Source organism: Cygnus olor, chromosome 2, assembly GCF_009769625.2.
Source record: "Cygnus olor isolate bCygOlo1 chromosome 2, bCygOlo1.pri.v2, whole genome shotgun sequence".
Taxonomy (NCBI): Eukaryota; Metazoa; Chordata; class Aves; order Anseriformes; family Anatidae; genus Cygnus; species Cygnus olor.
In genome coordinates, this window is record NC_049170.1 from 67,145,210 (window position 1) to 67,162,909 (window position 17,700).

Below are 17,700 nucleotides of genomic sequence, written 5' to 3' on the forward strand. Positions count from 1 at the left end.
TTTTTTGTATCTATGTGCAGTGGGAGATAACCCTGTCCCCAGTTCACCCATATCCCTTTCCCCCAAAATATCCTAACTGCTAATTAGGCAGAGTGGAAGAAGAAAGGCAGACGCCATGAATTGGGACAGCTTGAGTTTGGCTCCAGAGCAGATAAGTGTCTGAGCTAAGAATAAAACAGTCTCCTGCCTCTCCGTGATCTTCTCTTTCCTGGACTCACCTGCTACTCTGTAAGGTCCTTGGAAAACGTTGCATTTTTAATATGGTGTTATAAAACTCAAAAGTTTAAGGAAACATTATAAATACTTAATAAACTTAGCAGACTGCATGAAACACTTGAAATACACTGTGTATTGGATATGGCTGAGCAGCATTCATTCACTTTTGTGCAATGTTGTTAATTTTTTTGTTGAGACGAGGGGAAAAAAAAAGGAAAAATAATGTAACTTGATTTCAAGGGTTCAGCTACATCACATCCTTGTCAGACATGTCATGCTGTTGCGACCTCTTATGAGAATAATATTCCTGTTAAGTATATTTGTGTTTACACTACCTTTAGCGTAAATGCATGAACACTCTGTGCATTTACCACACACAGCCTTGCCTTGTGGATACAATTGTTTTCCCAACTCATTATTTTCTTAATATGCTTTCCTCTTCTCTCTCGTAGGACTTTCCTTTCTTTGTTACTGACTTGGATTACAAATAATCTTTATTTCCCTATTCTTCTGAACTAAATAGCTAAATGCAGGTTCCTGTGGCTATGAAAGAGGTTATGAATCATACAAACAAAAATATCTTAAATTCTCCTTGTGTAGGCTATAATCCATTAAAATCATTTTCAATCCATGCTGTTTAACCTTGTCCTTTTTTCCTGTCAGAACTGAGAAACCATGATTAATTAATGTGTAATTTTGGTCCCAGCTCATCACACTGGTAGACCTGTGGGTCACAATGCATTTGTATAATTCCAGGTGCAAAGATATGCCAGTTTACATCATCACCACTCAGTATTACTGCATGATGATGATAAAGAATTGAATAATTAGGATTGCAAGGGAATCTTTTGGGGGTTAGGGTAGTATAAGTAAAATAAAGTGACATGCTCTGAACTCTCTCTCTTGCTGAGTACAATACCACAGGTTGCTGCAGGAGTTTTGTACTTCTGTATGGAGTTCTGCTCTATACATTTTCTATACATTTTCAGCTCTCATGAGATAAGAGCAGGCTGGTCCCATAAACTATCATCCCAGATGGTTTGCCCAGTCTCACGTGTCCATGAGACCACTAGCTGTGCAGACTTATCCCCTGAATTCTCCTTGGCAAGCGGTGGCAAAGTGCTGGATCTCTGTGTGCCTGAGCTCCCTCTGTGCCGCCTGTGCTTTTTATGGAAAGGCTGAGAAGGCCAATGAGAACTCCCCCATGGTCAGCACTGCAAAAAAGGGTAAGTGACAAATCCTGTCCTGGGGAAGAGAGAGAAAAAGCATGTTGCAAACAAGCAGAAAGTAATGGTGATGGTGCCTTGTTTGCTGTCTGAATCTTAAGTGCAGTGACTGTATTCAAAAATGAGGAGGAAAGTACAGATTGCTTATCCATCTTTCCTGAGAATCATAAGCATTATTAATTAGCCTAGATCTTTCCCAAAAGACCATTTTCAAGTGTTCTTCATGAAAGCACAGAAAATTAGATGCTTCTTATGCAAAAGACCACATTTCGTCCCCAATTTAATATTTTTGGGAGGTCCCTCAGATCAAATTTGCAGCTTTCGAATTCTTCCTTTTCACACCAACTGTGAGCCAGGGCACTGTGATGTGACAAGTCCTTTTTTAAAAAGATAAGCTTCAATTTGAGCAAGAATTATTTTAGTGAAGACCTACAGCTATGTTACACAAGACAGACTGCAGTATCTTGGTGGATTTTCTCCTTTTGCATCTATGAAGATATCAGGTGGCCACATTTCCCAAAGATACACCAGAGGCTGGCCAACCTGCGTCCAGTCCACCTAGTCAAGTGAACAGAAATACTTTTCATGTTTCGGCCTTTTCATCCAATAAGGAAGTGAGGAGTTGAATTTCTCATCATGCCCAGCTGCTGAATGTAGGGAGAGAAACATTCTGCCATCAAGGTGCCTAAAGAGGTGCCCAGAAAATTGGTGATGCCTCTCTTGCCTTCCAAGTAGCAGCTGGTTTGCCCTGGCAGTGCTCAGAAGTTTGACATCTTCTTGCATCACTGATTTGCATTAGATTAAATGACCTAGAGGTGAAAGACTGTGTCATGCTGGCACTGTAACTTCTAGTTTACTGATTGGTTTCTCCCATCCATCTCCTATTTTCCTGGTCCATTTTTCTATTTCTATTTCTACAGTAAGAATATAAAGATTATTAGTAACTACAAACTAGATGCTTCCAAACACTATAAATTGTGCAATTTAGAAATGTATCAGTACAGTGTCTTGTGCTATTCACAGCTAAATTCTCTGTTGCCTGAGCCATTAGTGGCAATGAAAATCAATGTCTGTCATAAGCTAAGGTCCCTATTCACTTTACATGACGGCATGAGATAAACAGATATGTAGCAAGTAGAGGTATTCATAGCGGGGAGAATGTTCACAACTTCTGAGGAAGGAAGGGAGCATATTTTTAAAGCTATGTTGTCAACAAGGGAATTTGGCTTCTTAAGAATTTGCAAGGAGATATGTGTGCATGTAGGCATCTAAGTACCTTTGAAAATCTAGGGTAATTTCAAGAAATGCACCCAGCATCAAATATCTGTAACAATAATGGTAAATACTGAGGCACAGAAAGTCAGGCAGTTTGAGTTCTGTTTCCATGTCTGCCTGTGACTTGCTAAGTGACCCTCAACGAGTTTCTTTGTGTCTCAGTCTTCTCACTTCTAATATTCATTAAAGATAATAAAACTAAATGAAGTTTATGCATCTTAACTGTTTTCTCTAGCTCTAGATTATGATCTGGTCACCTATTAATCAAGTTCCTGCATGTCTTACATCATTATGTGAGATTTCAGTCAATATTGATGAGCTTTGAGATCCTTGAGAGAAAGGCATTACTAGTGATTTGTGGAAGAACTCTATAACTCAAAGCAAATAAGTTATAAAGTAGGTATGTGGTTTATTTCGGCATCGGGTGCATGCAGGATAGCTCCCAAAGGCATGCGCACCTTAACGCGGCAACTTGCTTTGGTTATATGCAGTAAAAAGTTACATATGCATGAAGTTTCCCAATACGCCTATAAATATTCATAACCTATCCCACTTTGTATTAAAATTAGCTCCAAGAAGTCATTTCCATAAACTCCTCCCATCTGCACCTGCACAGTGCCTTCTGGTGGTGGTCGTCGGGGGGTCATGGGGATGAAGTCCGATAACTCCTCTTCATCACCATTAGTTGAACCCCTGCCTTTGTACAGACTCAGCTGCTCCTTGGCTCTTGTCCAAACCACAAGGTCGGTCTCAGCTGGTTTTTGAGACAGGTTCCCCATTTTTGTTAGGAAACATCTTCTGTGAGGGGCCCTGAGACTCCTTGTTTCAGTTAATTTGCACAGTAGTAAGCAAAGACACTCAGCAATATCTATTTTAAAGCAATTAAGCAAGCCCCATTCTTTCATTCCTGGCTTTAATAATTACGATTGTTTTATTTAGAAATCATTAATACGATTAAGCAAGTCCCCATTCTTCTATCCCTGGCTTCACTAGTGTGAGAAACACTCCGTACCAATAACTTAAGCTCAGGTGAGGATCTCAGTGAAGTAGTAATTTATTTGCGATTGCAATGACGGGCGTCCCACAAGCAGGAGGACGCCTACTAGTCACACAGTACGGTTTATATACTTTATTTCTCGATGACCATGACCCTCCCCTGTTTCCCCACTGAGTGGGTAATCCAGGTTCACAATCTATCCGATGCTTCACAGACAATGCGTGGCCTTCAGTTGCCGGCCTGTTAAATTTCAAATTTCTTTTGACTATTTACTGTTTGAAGTGGTAAAGTTTCTTCACTTATCTGACTTGACTTGACACCGTGATCTTCACCTAATTGCTCTAAGGAGTCTGGTTGTCTGCATTTTACAAGGTCGCCTGCTAAGTTTTCTTATGGCTGCAAGCATATCTCAGTACCCCATTCCTTACCTTTAAACAATGTAACTCTGCAAAAACAACGTTTTTATTCCCACAATTCCCCTCTTTTCTTCTTTATAAAATATTGATTTTTGCAAAACTTTTCTCAAAGGTGTAATTTGGTAGATATCTTCCTCTTCTTCACTTCCTTTGCTTTCCATCTCCTCTAATATCATCACCTTATCTGAGTAAGGTGGTGGCTCCATGGTCATTTGTTTCAATAGTGCAGTTTCAGTTAACCACTGTACTAGTCCTTTTACACAGGGGATAGTGCAACAACCAATGGCTGTCAAAACTCCTGCTACTACGACCAAGGGTGTAAATATGGACATTACCATCCCTTTCCAGTTACCAAACCAAGAGTCCAAACATCTTGTGATGGAAGTGTTCATTCCTAAGTTTTCTGCCAATTCACTGGCAAGGGTGGTAAACCCTTGCAATGCTCTATTTACTGTGCCATCCGGGGCAGTATTGTTGGGTATAAAAGTGCAACAATGATTGCTCAGTATCACACACATACACCTCCTTTCTCCGCAAGCATCATATCTAATGCTACTCTGTTTTCCCAAGCCATTTTGCTGATGGCATCTAGTTGTTCAGCAGTTCCTCTTATTGCATCCCTTGTATAATTTATGAATCTCTGCTGATTATAATAAATATAATTAATCCAATCCACATTCTTATTGATTGCTACCCACCAGAACAGTGACTCAAACCCTGCAGCAATTTGATTCCTGGCTTCCTGTTCATCGGGAACTCCTCTAGGCACCCCAATAGAATCTATGTACACTCTATCGTTAAATGATACTCCTAAGCTTCTTTTACTTCTTCTGGGTATTTGTGATGTTTCTCTTTCAAATGCCAGGGTGAAGGGTGTAGCTAATTGCACAAGTGCCTCCCCAATTAGATGGTATGGTGGACCGTAAGATCTTCCCTCCACAGTACCACCAGAGATCTGCCCTGGGGATCTCAAGTCTTGAGTAGTTTCCCATCAAGTCCTTGGTAGCAATCAAGGTCCTCGTGCACAAGGCAAATTCTCCCAGATGCCGGGTAGCACTCACACCCTGCCGTGAGAGGCAAGCTGTATGGTTACCTATAGCTGTAGAGAATGCAGGGGGAACCCTGATATTGCTATCATGCAAGGAAAGGAACAGCAAAGAGAGAGACTTACAAGCCTCATTTCCCCAGGCAGTCTTTTCTTGGTACAATGCAATCATACATCGCATCCCCTGGGAATCCTTGGTCCACCTCAATGGGAAGGGCACTATCTGGGCAGTCGGTCATCCCGAGGCACAAGCATAGCAAGTGCTATGGTTGAGACTCTGGACAGTATATTTGACCCATTCTATCCAGGCATTCACATCCCCATACCCTGTTTCAATCTCAAATGTTTGAACTGCCGCATTTCAAAGTGGGCCTCCTGTTTTCTCTCCTGTTTTCTCCTTGAGTTTCTCCCTTTCTCTGATGGCAATAGAGGATCGTTTCCATACAGCTATTCTCAATCTGGCTGTTGGGTCTCTCCCAGTTATTTGTCCTCTCTGCTCAATTGTCGTTGGGCATTTAAACCTCCACAAGCTAACACCTCACAAGCATCAAACATGACAGATTGTGGTACATAACCCTCTGTCACATTCACCCACATTTTGACGGAGTATCCCGTCTTACTATTATCTGGTTATGGGAATAAAAATGTTGTTTTTGCAGAGTTACATTGTTTAAAGGTAAGGAATGGGGTACTGAGATATGCTTGCAGTGATAAGAAAACTTAGCAGGCGACCTTGTAAAATGCAGACAACCAGACTCCTTAGAACAATTAGGTGAAGATCACGGTGTTAAGTCAGATAAGTGAAGAAACATTACCACTTCAAACAGTAAAAAAGTCAAAAGAAATTTGAAATTTAACAGGCCGGCAACTGAAGGCCATGCATTGTCTGTGAAGCATCGGATAGATTGTGAACCTGGATTACCCATCAGTGGGGAAACAGGGGAGGGTCCCTGTCATCAGAAAGTATATAAACCGTGTTTTGGAACCAGTAGGTGCACTCCTGCTTGTGGGACGCCTGCCATTGCAATCGCGAATAAATTACTACTTCACTGAGATCCTCGCCTGAGCCTAAGTTATTGGCTACGGAGTGTTTCTCACAATTTGGGGGCTCGTCCGGGATCCAGTCACCTACTGGGGAGCCCCACCACCGCAGCAGCAGGAAGGCATGCCCCGCTGATTTCAGCGGTCCTATGCATCGAAGGTGGCAGTTCTGCGGAGAGCTGACAGAGGGCCCGAGACTGATTAAAGAGGCAGGATCCATGAAGTAGTGGGGAAGGGAGAAGGTAGGCACTCCGGGTTTAAGAATTGATCCGGTAACTCTGTGCACAGACCAAGGTAAGAAATATTAAGTATTGCCTTGGGGGTCAGGTGAGACTCTGTGTGATGTGTGATTGAGACGTACTTTTGTACGAAGCGAGTGTGGAGTCCTGATCTGCAGTTCCATAGCTCCACGAGGGGCGCGGCCAGAGACGGACAAAGCGTGAGATGAGAGAGAGAAAGGAAGAGTCTCGGGAAATTTGGTGTACGGTAAGCCCTTGCACAGGGAAGTGCTTGGCAGTACACCAGGGAAATTTGGTGTACGGTAGCCCTTGCACGGGGAAGTGCTTGGCAGTACACCAGGGAAATTTGGTGTACGGTAATCCTTGCACGGGGAAGTGCTTGGAAGTACACCAGGGAATCTGGTAAACTCATAGGTGTGTGGTACCCCTTGCACGGTAAAGTGTTTGGCAGTACACCCCCATTTTCCATTTTTGGCATCCCCAACGGACTTATCTCCTACGGCAGACAGGTGTTTGGCAACGGGGAAGGGAGGCCACACGGGACGACACCGTGGTACAACTGCACCGTCTGCAGCTGACAGGAGGGCAGCGGGGGGACAGGCTGGAAGCCCCGGGAGGACGAGGAGAGGCGTGAGGAGGGCGGCTCCGGGGGTTGCAGGTACGTAGGACAGAGGGACGGTAAACGGAGAGGAAGACGTGGGCGGTGCAAGAAGATGGCGGCGGGGAGGAGCCCCCCCGTGGGGCTGCCTGTGGAGGGCGGGCCGCTGCCGGAGAGGTGTGACCGCTTGGCGTGCCCATAACGTGGCGCCACCTCCCCTCCGCTATCATCCTGGCCCTTCCACTGCTCCTGGCAGCGGGACCCCGGCCCCGAGCGAACTGAGCCCTGACTCGGCACCATGCCAGCCGCCGCGCCGCCCCCGCTGCACCCCGCGGCGGGCTCCTGCTGCCCCTACGGCCGCTGCGCGGGTGAGTGGGCTCTCCCTCGCCCCCGGACGGTGGGGTGTAAGGGCGGGGGTCTCTTGGGGGCCCTGGTGGTCGTCCGGGGGGTGCAGGTGAAGGGGGAGGCTGAAGGAAGGCTGAGGTGCTCGGGTGGTTGCTGTTACAGGCGGCAGCCGAGCGGCGTCGTGGTACGGCGCCGGCTGTGTCCCTGTGTCCCCGGCTACTGTACTTGGTCAGGTAGGTTTAACAGCAGAGCAGGTATTTATAGGAAAAGTGCCCCGTAACTTTGTGCTCTGCAGTATTATTTTCTGCCTTCCTCCGGGGACGTTCAGTAGGCGATGGCATTAAGGCTGGGCGGGCTGCTGGTTGGAGCTAAAGGAACAATTTACAGGTTGCGAGACACCGAGCTTGGAAACAACCCCATAAACTAAAACTTTTGCTGCAGTGTGTACTGAAAAGTTTACTTAAAAAGAAAAATAAGACCTCGCAGCAGTGTAACAAAACTCTGGCTCCTTCCTGTGAGCATTTTTATTGTAACATTTCTGTGTGAGAGGATAATCGGAGTTTATAACCAAATCTGATAGTTCATCTTGCATGCTTTTGCTATGAACTTTATACAGACATAAAAATATGTGCGTGTCTGCATGTGAGTTTTTCTTCCCATCTCCTCCTCGACTTTTTCTTTAGCCTCCCCTTTCTTCTCTTGGCATGTTTTTTATCCAGTCTAGGTGTGGTTTTGACTTTGAAATGTTGAGAACCGGCAGAGAGTCACAAAACAGTCAGCAAACCCAACAGTGCTTACAAAACAAATTACAGCTACTATGTAGAATTCAAGTGCAGTTATTATGGCAACTCTGTCATGGTCTTCTCAAGAGGTGGCTGCGTTTTCTAGCTAAGGAAGCCGTCCTGTGGCTCTTTGGATAGAACTGATTCTGCAGAGTTTCTTTCTTGAGGTGTAACAGGTGTGAATCTCCTGAAATGGCATGACTCTTTCCACGAAAGTTTGTTGTAGGATGCTAGGACATCTCATCTGAGAGTTAGCTTCTGGTAAATCTCCATCTGTGGTTCATTAACCTGAATTGGTTACTTGGGCTTAAACTGTCAGCAAAGGTAACTTAGTTTTAATTCAAGTTATTGGCAGCTGTTCAAGACTCTGAATTTGAGCTGTGCAGAAGTTACCTCTTCTCTGTTGTATTGTTTGTTGTTTTTTTTTCTGTAAACTGAAGTTAATTACCTTGGGCATGTTAAGCTGGGTTTTAAATGTATTCTTTAGCAGCATCACTATATACTTTGTATATGTCTGCACTGCTGCTTTTTCTAGTAGTGTTCTGCAGAGCTTCACGTTTTTGGCATCTGTGGGGCTCTCAGCTTGTGGTGTCTATGGGAGGTTGTGTGGGATTTACTTCCCATTTCTAAGATCACTTAGTTTAGTTTCTGTTTCTACAGAAACATGTATAGTTCTGTAGAAATCAGGGAAGCTGATTGTCCTTCCTTCTTTTCCAACAGTTCTAGGGCTAATTGAGTCGGTGTATGTTGCTGGTTTTGCCCTTTTGCTTTGACTTGATGATTCCTAAATGCTTAAAAGCATTTGAAGTCAGTGTTGTATAGATTTTCTTGTACGTGCAATTAGCATCAGAACATTACGGTGACTCCAGCAGTCTCACTTAGCTCTGATACTGCTCTCACTGAAGGTAATGTGAATCTTTTAATTAGCTTCAGTGTAACTTGGATCAGAGCTGGAAATGTAGTAGTTGAAAGAGGTGAATATGACATTTCTGTTAACTTTGCTTCTTAAAAGCATACTGTTTTCCAGGCTTTTCTTGTTTTTAGGGTACGTGGTCTGTCCTTTTGGAAAGTATCCATCCAGTAACTGGAAATACTGAAAAAGGGGCACTAGAGCTACTGCCTTGATTGATTCTCAAGTAGATTTGAGGTTTTAGTAATATTTGCAATTTGTTCATCTTGCCTCACAGTAATTTGCATTTACTGCAAGTGAAAGTCAGGCTAACTCACCAACTTCCCTCTGTTACTAGTGTAGTTTACTCAGTCTAGTTATTGTAAGAACGCAAAACAATTGCCTATGTCATGTATTCTTAGAGGAAGCTCCCAGTAATCATTCTGAAAACACCATCTCCTGCTCAATCAGTATTGCTAGCCTGCACATATACTTTTTTTCATTTTTCTTGTCACCTCAAATAAGGTACTTAATAGAAATACTGGATATTGTCTGGCGGTGTGAAAATCCTCATTTTTGTGCTTGTCATCATGCTTTTAAGTATAATTAACACTGGCTTAGAGTTTTGTCTGAGAAATCCATTTTCTTTTAGAAGTGTTGTGAAACGATTTGTTTTGCAGTGTTAACTTCAGTATATGGCTCTCTTCTGAAAATGTGGTTCTGTAGTAATGGGGTGGGAATTCTACATTTATATGGGAATTAACCTCTCTTAAATGTGCTAGATTTCCAAGCAAAATTTTGTGGTAATGGTCCCTTTTGCAAACCAGATAGAGAATCAGGCTCTAGCTGGGTCTTCCCTTTAGTTATGCAATGAGATTATTGGTAATAAAGAATCTGGAAGCCTAATTAAACGCTCAGCGACACCTCTGCAAGCTCTCTTATTTTCACTGGATTTGCTCAGTTGCAACTAATTAGTCATCAAGTTGAGATTTAGGAAGCAATGGAAGTAAAATCCCACACTAAAGAAACAGATCGCTGCTCCTTTGGCTGAGACAATGCTGGCTAACAGGATTAAGAAGAAATGAAAGTTTGCTTTTGATGAAACATGAATAAATAATTTGAAGTACATGGCAGTTTAGGGGGTCAAGAGCATCAACATGAAAGCAAAACTGCCTGTACTTTGAGAAACACACAGAGGGCTTTGCCAGATGGATCCTGGCAAATCTTGCAGTCATGTAAGATGTTCTTGTTTCCTTCTGTCAGTTCTGTCCTCTCCTGGAATATTCCTGATGGAAGGTCCTGGACTGCGGAGCTCATGTCCCTGGTTACTGGGGCAGACCCTAAACCTGTCAAACTTAAGAAAGCAGGCATGGCTGTTCCTAATAAAACACACAGCCTGTCATCTTTGAAAGAAATGAACAGTTTCATAACGTTCTTTTTTTTGGTTTTGTTCAGGGTTATAACTTAAACTGAGTCTCACACCTCCAAATGCACTGATTCATTTCACGTGTAGTGCACTTAGTCTTTACAGATTATGCATCTGTATACTTCTATAAAGGGCTTTCTTTATGATCACTTCTTAATTTGCTACCATTAAAATGTCAGAAAGAAAAGGTAATGAAAGTGGGGTTCTGCTCTTTCTTAAAAAAAAAAAAAAAAAAAAATGATGGCACTTATGACTCATTACCAGGCTACATGCAATCTTTACCTTCATCTGCTGCTCTGGGGGTGATTCAGCTCAGTTTAACACTAACACATGGCAATAGCCATCTGTGTTTTCAGTAAATATTTTATTTTTTTAGTTACAAATGGCTTGATTTAGGTCTTAAACTGTATGGTGGAGTTGCTGTGGGCCTCCAGGGGGAGCAGGTGAGTGGCTAGGAAGGTAATTTTTGCCTGTCTACTGTGACCGATGGGGAAAGGGAGTGTAAAACCATCGGAGCAAACCAGGCTGCCCTGCAGCAGTCTCGGTCTCTGGGGGGAGCCAGATGGGAGGGGACCAGGGCAGACCGCAAAGAGGCTCAGAGCATTTAGGGACTGAGCGGGGAAGATGAGAGAAAGAGGAAAGCAAAACTCTGAGTTCATCTTCTTTGAGGAGAAAGAAGGAAGGCTGGCTGTTAAATGTCATTTATCCCTCACGATTCTCAAATACAGTAAATACGGTCACATGTTCCTGCATGCTGAGCCTCCTACATGTGTTTCACTGCAGGTTGGCACCCACACTGGGCTGTTGGTGACACAGAGGCAGCATCTGTCCTCAGAGTGGAAAAATCCAGAGATTGTAGTGAGGGATCCAATGTGGGCATCCCACAGTCTTCCTCCCTTGGCAAGAGTCCAGCCAGCCGCAGGGTTTTTCATCCAGGCCCTCCCTCCAGACAGACCTTCCCATCTGCGGAGCTCTCTCGCTACGTCTGCCTGCTTTTTAGCTTCTCTGATACTCTTTGCCTTCTGTGATCTCCCATAAAGTCAGGGGTCTGTGTCCCAAAACTGCCAGTGCAGTGACAATGAGAGAACTGAGCAGGGAGAAGGGACTAGAGTAAATGCGTGAAAGAATGGGAATGGGCATTTATGGGACTGAAAGATTTGGAGGTCTCTAGATTCTGCTTTGCATGTGTGAGAAACACTCCGTAGCCAATAACTTAGGCTCAGGCGAGGATCTCAGTGAAGCAGTAATTTATTTGCGATTGCAGTGGCGGGCACCCTACAAGTAGGAGCGCACCTACTGGTTCCAAAACACAGTTTATATACTTCTTGATGACAGGACCCTCCTCGGTTTCCCCACTGAGTGGGTAATCCAGGTTCACAATCTATCTGATGCTTCACAGACAATGCATGGCCTTCAGTTGCCGGCCTGTTAAATTTCAAATTTCTTTTGACTTTTTTACTGTTTGAAGTGGTAATGTTTCTTCACTTATCACTGTCAATACCATTAGTTTCGCTCTCTGCTTTTCCTTCTCATCTCCCCTCCTGACATACACCTCCAGGGCCTCCTGCAGGAGGGTCCCCCACAGTGACTGTTCACTACATCCCCCCACCTTCTGGAGCTTTTTCTGTGAATCTTGCCAGGCTTTAATCACAAAATGAACTTTCAAGAGCCCCCGGGACACCGGGTCCTCAGGATTCATCCATGAGTACTTTCTCATTCTGACCCCAAGTCTCTCATATGATTTCTGTGTTGTGCATTATTATTATTCCAGACACGATTGGCACGTGGGTATTTCTGCCCTGCCGGTATTACCCGTGGTCCTGGAGGATGAGCTTTCTCCCATTTTTGTATAGCAGCTCTCCTCCTGATCATTCCCATTTCTTTCCCTGTAAACAACATACTTATAGACATCATTCCTCCCCAAGAGTATAAGTGAGGTCCTAGGAACTTGTCTAATAGTTCAGCTAGCCTGTTGGGGTCCTCAATTAAAGGCTTCATCTCCTCCTTAAAACCCCTAACACCTCTCTGCCAGTAAGGAGAGGGGGGAGTTCACCTAAGAGGATTCACAGTTAGTGTTAGTACTGTTAGTATCAGGGAAGGCAAAATTCTCAGAATCTCTTCTACCTTGTTCTAATTCTTGCCGGAGCCTAGAGTACGCTCTTCTCTAGGGACAATGTTAATTGCAGTCCCTGTCTCCCTTCCAGGAGCGACTGCTGCTGCCACCGGTGCAATATTAGGATTATAGGGAGCATAACTTGGCTCCTTCTCCAAGAAAAAAAAAAGGAATCTTACTGTTTACACATAAATTTAAAGCCTGAATTTTCATCAGACCCGTATTTTGGCCAAAATACTGTTGTTTCCTTAATTGGTCCTTTTGTCCAGACTGATACACAATATTTAACCATTTCTTTTTTTTTTTTCTTTTATCATCTCCTGTACTTTTGAGATTATTTTTCCAATTTCATATAATTCTTCAGGAAGAACTTTTGGTAGGCACTCCCCCAGGGATATCACCCTGTCCCCTGGAACTCATATTTCCCATTTTTCCTAGCCCTTGTCAGTGTGCGGGTACAGAAATTTCCCTCCTGCAGGTTCCACGCACTAAGGTTCCGATTTCTGGAAAATGGGGGTGTACTGCCAAACACTTTACCGTGCAAGGGGTACCACACACCTATGAGTTTACCAGATTCCCTGGTGTACTTCCAAGCACTTCCCTGTGCAAGGGCTACCGTACACCAAATTTCCCTGGTGTACTGCCAAGCACTTCCCTGTACAAGGTCTTACCATACACCAAATTTCCCGAGACTCTTCCTTTCTCTCCCTTATCTCACGCTTTGTCCGTCTCTGGCCGCGCCCCTCGTGGAGCTATGGAACTGCAGATCAGGACTCCACACTCGCTTCGTACAAAAGTACGTCTCAATCACACATCACACAGAGTCTCACCTGACCCCCAAGGCAATACTTAATATTTCTTACCTTGGTCTGTGCACAGAGTTACCGGATCAATTCTTAAACCCGGAGTGCCTACCTTCTTCCCTTCCCCACTACTTCATGGATCCTGCCTCTTTAATCAGTCTCGGGCCCTCTGTCAGCTCTCCGCAGAACCGCCACCTTCGATGCATAGGACCGCTGAAATCAGCGGGGCATGCCTTCCTGCTGCTGCGGTGGTGGGGCTCCCCAGTAGGTGACTGGATCCCGGACGAGCCCCCAAATTGTGAGAAACACTCCGTAGCCAATAACTTAGGCTCAGGCGAGGATCTCAGTGAAGTAGTAATTTATTCGCGATTGCAATGGCAGGCGTCCCACAAGCAGGAGTGCACCTACTGGTTCCAAAACACAGTTTATATACTTTCTGATGACAGGGACCCTCCCCTGTTTCCCCATTGACTGGGTAATCCAGGTTCACAACCTATCCGATGCTTCACAGACAATGCATGGCCTTCAGTTGCCAGCCTGTTAAATTTCAAATTTCTTTTGACTTTTTTACTGTTTGAAGTGGTAATGTTTCTTGACTTATCTGACTTGACTTGACACCGTGACTTTCACCTAATTGTTCTAAGGAGTCTGGTTGTCTGCATTTTACAAGGTCGCCTGCTAAGTTTTCTTATGGCTGCAAGCATATCTCAATACCCCATTCCTTACCTTTAAACAATGTAACTCTGCAAAAACAACATTTAATTCCCACACATGACAGAGTATTTTATTCTTAAAACCAAAAGCTTATTTTTTCTTATGTGCTGTCTGTGTATATGTAGAAGATTTGCACTTGACATATAGCCAAAGTTTTCATGCCTGCTTGGTGCTTATGAGACCAGGGAGTAGGTACAAAGGTGTGTGTGTATTGAACTTCTGTACTCTAGGATTAGTACTGAGGATGTTTTCTTTCCTCATGGCTGACACTTTGGCTATCACTTAATGGGACCAGACATAATTTGCCCAGGAGAAGCTTTAGTTCTGTTGGTGATGTGTGAGAAAGAAGAAGCCCAACTTGACATGCAGCTGAGTTTGCAGGCCTGACAGTTACAGGAAAAATAATACTGCATGTGAACTTAAGCAAGCTTGATGTGAAATTATGAAATATAATGAACTTGAAGTCCCGTCATATTAATTTTGTAGGACCTTTTAGGGCTAAATCTGTATTTTTGAGACAGATATTATTGTGGTTCATCCTTTTTGTAGATAAGCCCAAATTAGTTTTAATTCAGTGAACTTAGAATACTGCCTGAGCTGCCGGGGACCTTAGTTTTCTGCGAATTAGGTTAGACTAGGTCAGCAATTGATCTGTTACATTAGTGCAAACTGAACATGAATGTGCTGACATGAGTATGACTGGAGATGCCCTTTAGGGTAGCAGAAGTAATGTTACAAAAATTAAACTAATTCCCTTTTTTTTGACTGAGACAGTATTAAAACTGTTCTTGAAAGAGTCCAGCTGATAAGTGGTGTTTGTAAGATTGAATGTATTTTTGTTTTACTTCTGTACTAATGCAGACAGAAGTTCATGGAAATACCATGATTTGTTGATTTCTGATGTCATCTGATAAAATACACATTGGTTATCTGAATGTACTTAGATTATGCTTACTTTATTTAGTTTTGGAAACCATCTTTATGATACAGTATGATTTACAGTAATACTTCATTGCACAGTGTGTTTTACAACTGTTTTACCATCAAATATATTTTGAACATATATCATTGCCCAATGCACTTCTACCAGACTGGATACTTACAATCCAACATTATTCAGGTTACAAAGTCAAGCCTCTATGATTGTTGATGAGCAGTGCTACCCCCACCCCTGTTCCTGTGCATTATGATATAAACAATAATAAAATTATCAGATGCTGCTTTTTTCCCCCAGGGTCTCTGGCTCCATCAGTGCATGGGATGGACAAAGCTTGCCTAATGAGCATCGCTGTTTACCCTGGCTGTTCCTGCCTTTCACTGCGTGCTTTTTGGACCCTGCTGTTAGTACTTGTGAGCTCTTCTGTCATGGTTATTGCTGCAGTAGCAAACATGGGCTAGTGTCTTTGTGAAACCTCTAAACAGAGGGCATTAACTGTGTTTTGTTCAGCTGGAGTCAAGACACAAAATACTCAATTCTTTAATGTGGGCAAGAATGCCACTTGAGATGCGCAGGCCCAAGATGTTTAGATGGCTTAGTGTTACGCATGTGTTGTATTATGTATTGCTTTGTGTCTGAAGTACAGCTTCCAGCAAATTCTCTTGCAAGTGAGAGCACTGAGCACTTTTGCAGACTGGGTCTCAGGATATTGTTTTGGGCACCAGAATGTAATCCTCTCTGAAAAAATAATTTGATTGCTCTGAAAGTTTATGGAATTGCTTGAGATACAATGCAGTTCTCCAGAGCTGTATTCCTGTAGTCAAAGAAACTATTCTTCCTGTATTCTTTCACTATACTCTAATTACAGCGGTAAAGTTTCTGTAGACAACACTTTTTGACCATGCAGTCCTGATTCCGGTTCATCTGTAAAAGAGTAAAGTATAAAGTGACAACAGGAGGTAGATATCCTTTATGAATAATCACAGAGGAGGGACATGAGGACAGTTCTACGGCTCCCAGTCTTGTCCCTTTGCTAAAGTTCAGCATCCAACCTGACTTCCCAGCCTGCTCATATTCTCACCCTCAGGTTTTACTGCTTCCCAATTACAGTCTCCATCTGCTTCCTCTGGGTCAGCAAAGTTTACAGAAATTACAGTCAGCGGGTATCTAACTGTGGCCCTATTTGCCATGTTCCCTGCAGCCTTTCCCCATCCCTTCTTGTGACTTCTTGGTCCTCTTTTATCTTCCCAGTCCAAATCTACACCAGGTTTTCTTTTCCAGCTTCAGACTCTGGCCCTACTACACCCAGGCTGGCTTCTGGATGGTGATACCAGAGGAGCAGTGCCCCCTCCAGTTCCCTCTCCTGTTCCCAGCTTTCTTGTTCTCTCCCTGCAAGCTTCAGCTCTTACTGCATTTTGTCTTTTGTCTGCGTTTCCTCAATCAGCTTCCACTTTTAATCCCTTTGTCAGGGCTCCTCATCCCATGTTTTATAATTCCTAATCTTGTCTCTTTTCTGGGAGTAATTCATCTTCCACAGCACGTGGGAGGCCTGAGTGACTCCCCTTCTCCTTAGTCCTGTGTATCTGTCTCTGTACATGTTTGTCTATAGCCCTAGTCTCCTTTGGTAGCTAAATCCCTGCACTCCATGCCTTCTTCCAGTCTCCTACATGGCAAGCCATTTCCAGTCTTCTGTGCTTCCCTTACTGTCTGTCTCCTTTAGAGATGTCTCAGCCACATTTACTCAGTCCTAAGCTTTTGACCAACTGTTCATCTCCCGCTTTTTCTTATTAACAAAACAGTCTCAACCTGATAGCTGGTGGGATTTTTGAAAGCAGTCAGACACTGACCTTCCACTGAACTGGCTTGCAGAGTATCTGAAAATGTGGTGTTCAGAGGTATTTCTTTCCTTCTTCCTCTGCTGCTGTCCGCTGTTGTTTGAGTTACAGAATCATCTAGGTTGGAAGAGACCTCCAAGATCACCTAGTCCAACCTCTGACCTAACACTAACAAGTCCTCCACTAAACCATATCACTAAGCTCTACGTCTAAACATATTTTAAAGACCTCCAGGGATGGTGACTCAACCACTTCCCTGGGCAGCCCATTCCAATGCCTAACAACCACAACCCTTTCAGTAGAGAAGTTCTTCCTAATATCCAACCTAAACCTCCCCTGGCGCAACTTGAGCCCATTCCCCCTCGTCCTGTCACCAGGCACGTGGGAGAATAGACCAATCCCCACCTCGCTACAGCCTTCTTTAAGGTACCTACAGAGAGCAATAAGGTCTCCCCTGAGCCTCCTCTTCTCCAGGCTGAACAACCCCAGCTCCCTCAGCTGCTCCTCATAAGACTTGTTCTCCAGACCCCTCACCAGCTTCGTTGCCCTTCTCTGGACTCGCTCGAGCACCTCGATGTCCTTCTTGTAGTGAGGGGCCCAAAAACTGAACACAGTACCCAAGGTGCGGCCTCACGAGAGCCGCACAGGGGGGACAATCTCTTCCCTAGCCCTGCTGCCCACACTGTTTCTTATACAAGCCAGGATGCTGTTGGCCTTCTTGGCCACCTGAGCACACTGCTGGCTCATATGCAGCCAACTATCAACCAATACTCCCAGGTCCTTCTCTGCCAGGCAGCTTTCCA

General features: G+C 43.9%; 1 protein-coding gene across 3 annotated transcripts in view; it reads left to right on the plus strand.

The window, feature by feature from the left end:
* The first annotated feature begins 6,933 nt into the window (after positions 1-6,933).
* Positions 6,934-17,700, plus strand: part of DCLK3 (doublecortin like kinase 3) — a 29,047-nt gene continuing 18,280 nt past the window's right edge. For 2 of the 3 annotated variants that reach the window (XM_040548912.1, XM_040548913.1), the window contains exon 1: positions 6,934-7,421. In XM_040548912.1, the coding sequence (XP_040404846.1) occupies positions 7,352-7,421 (70 nt within the window). In that variant the 5' untranslated portion in view covers positions 6,934-7,351. Of the gene's footprint in view, positions 7,422-7,554; positions 7,632-17,700 lie in introns of those variants that run through there. The other variant, XM_040548914.1, reaches the window with a different exon arrangement.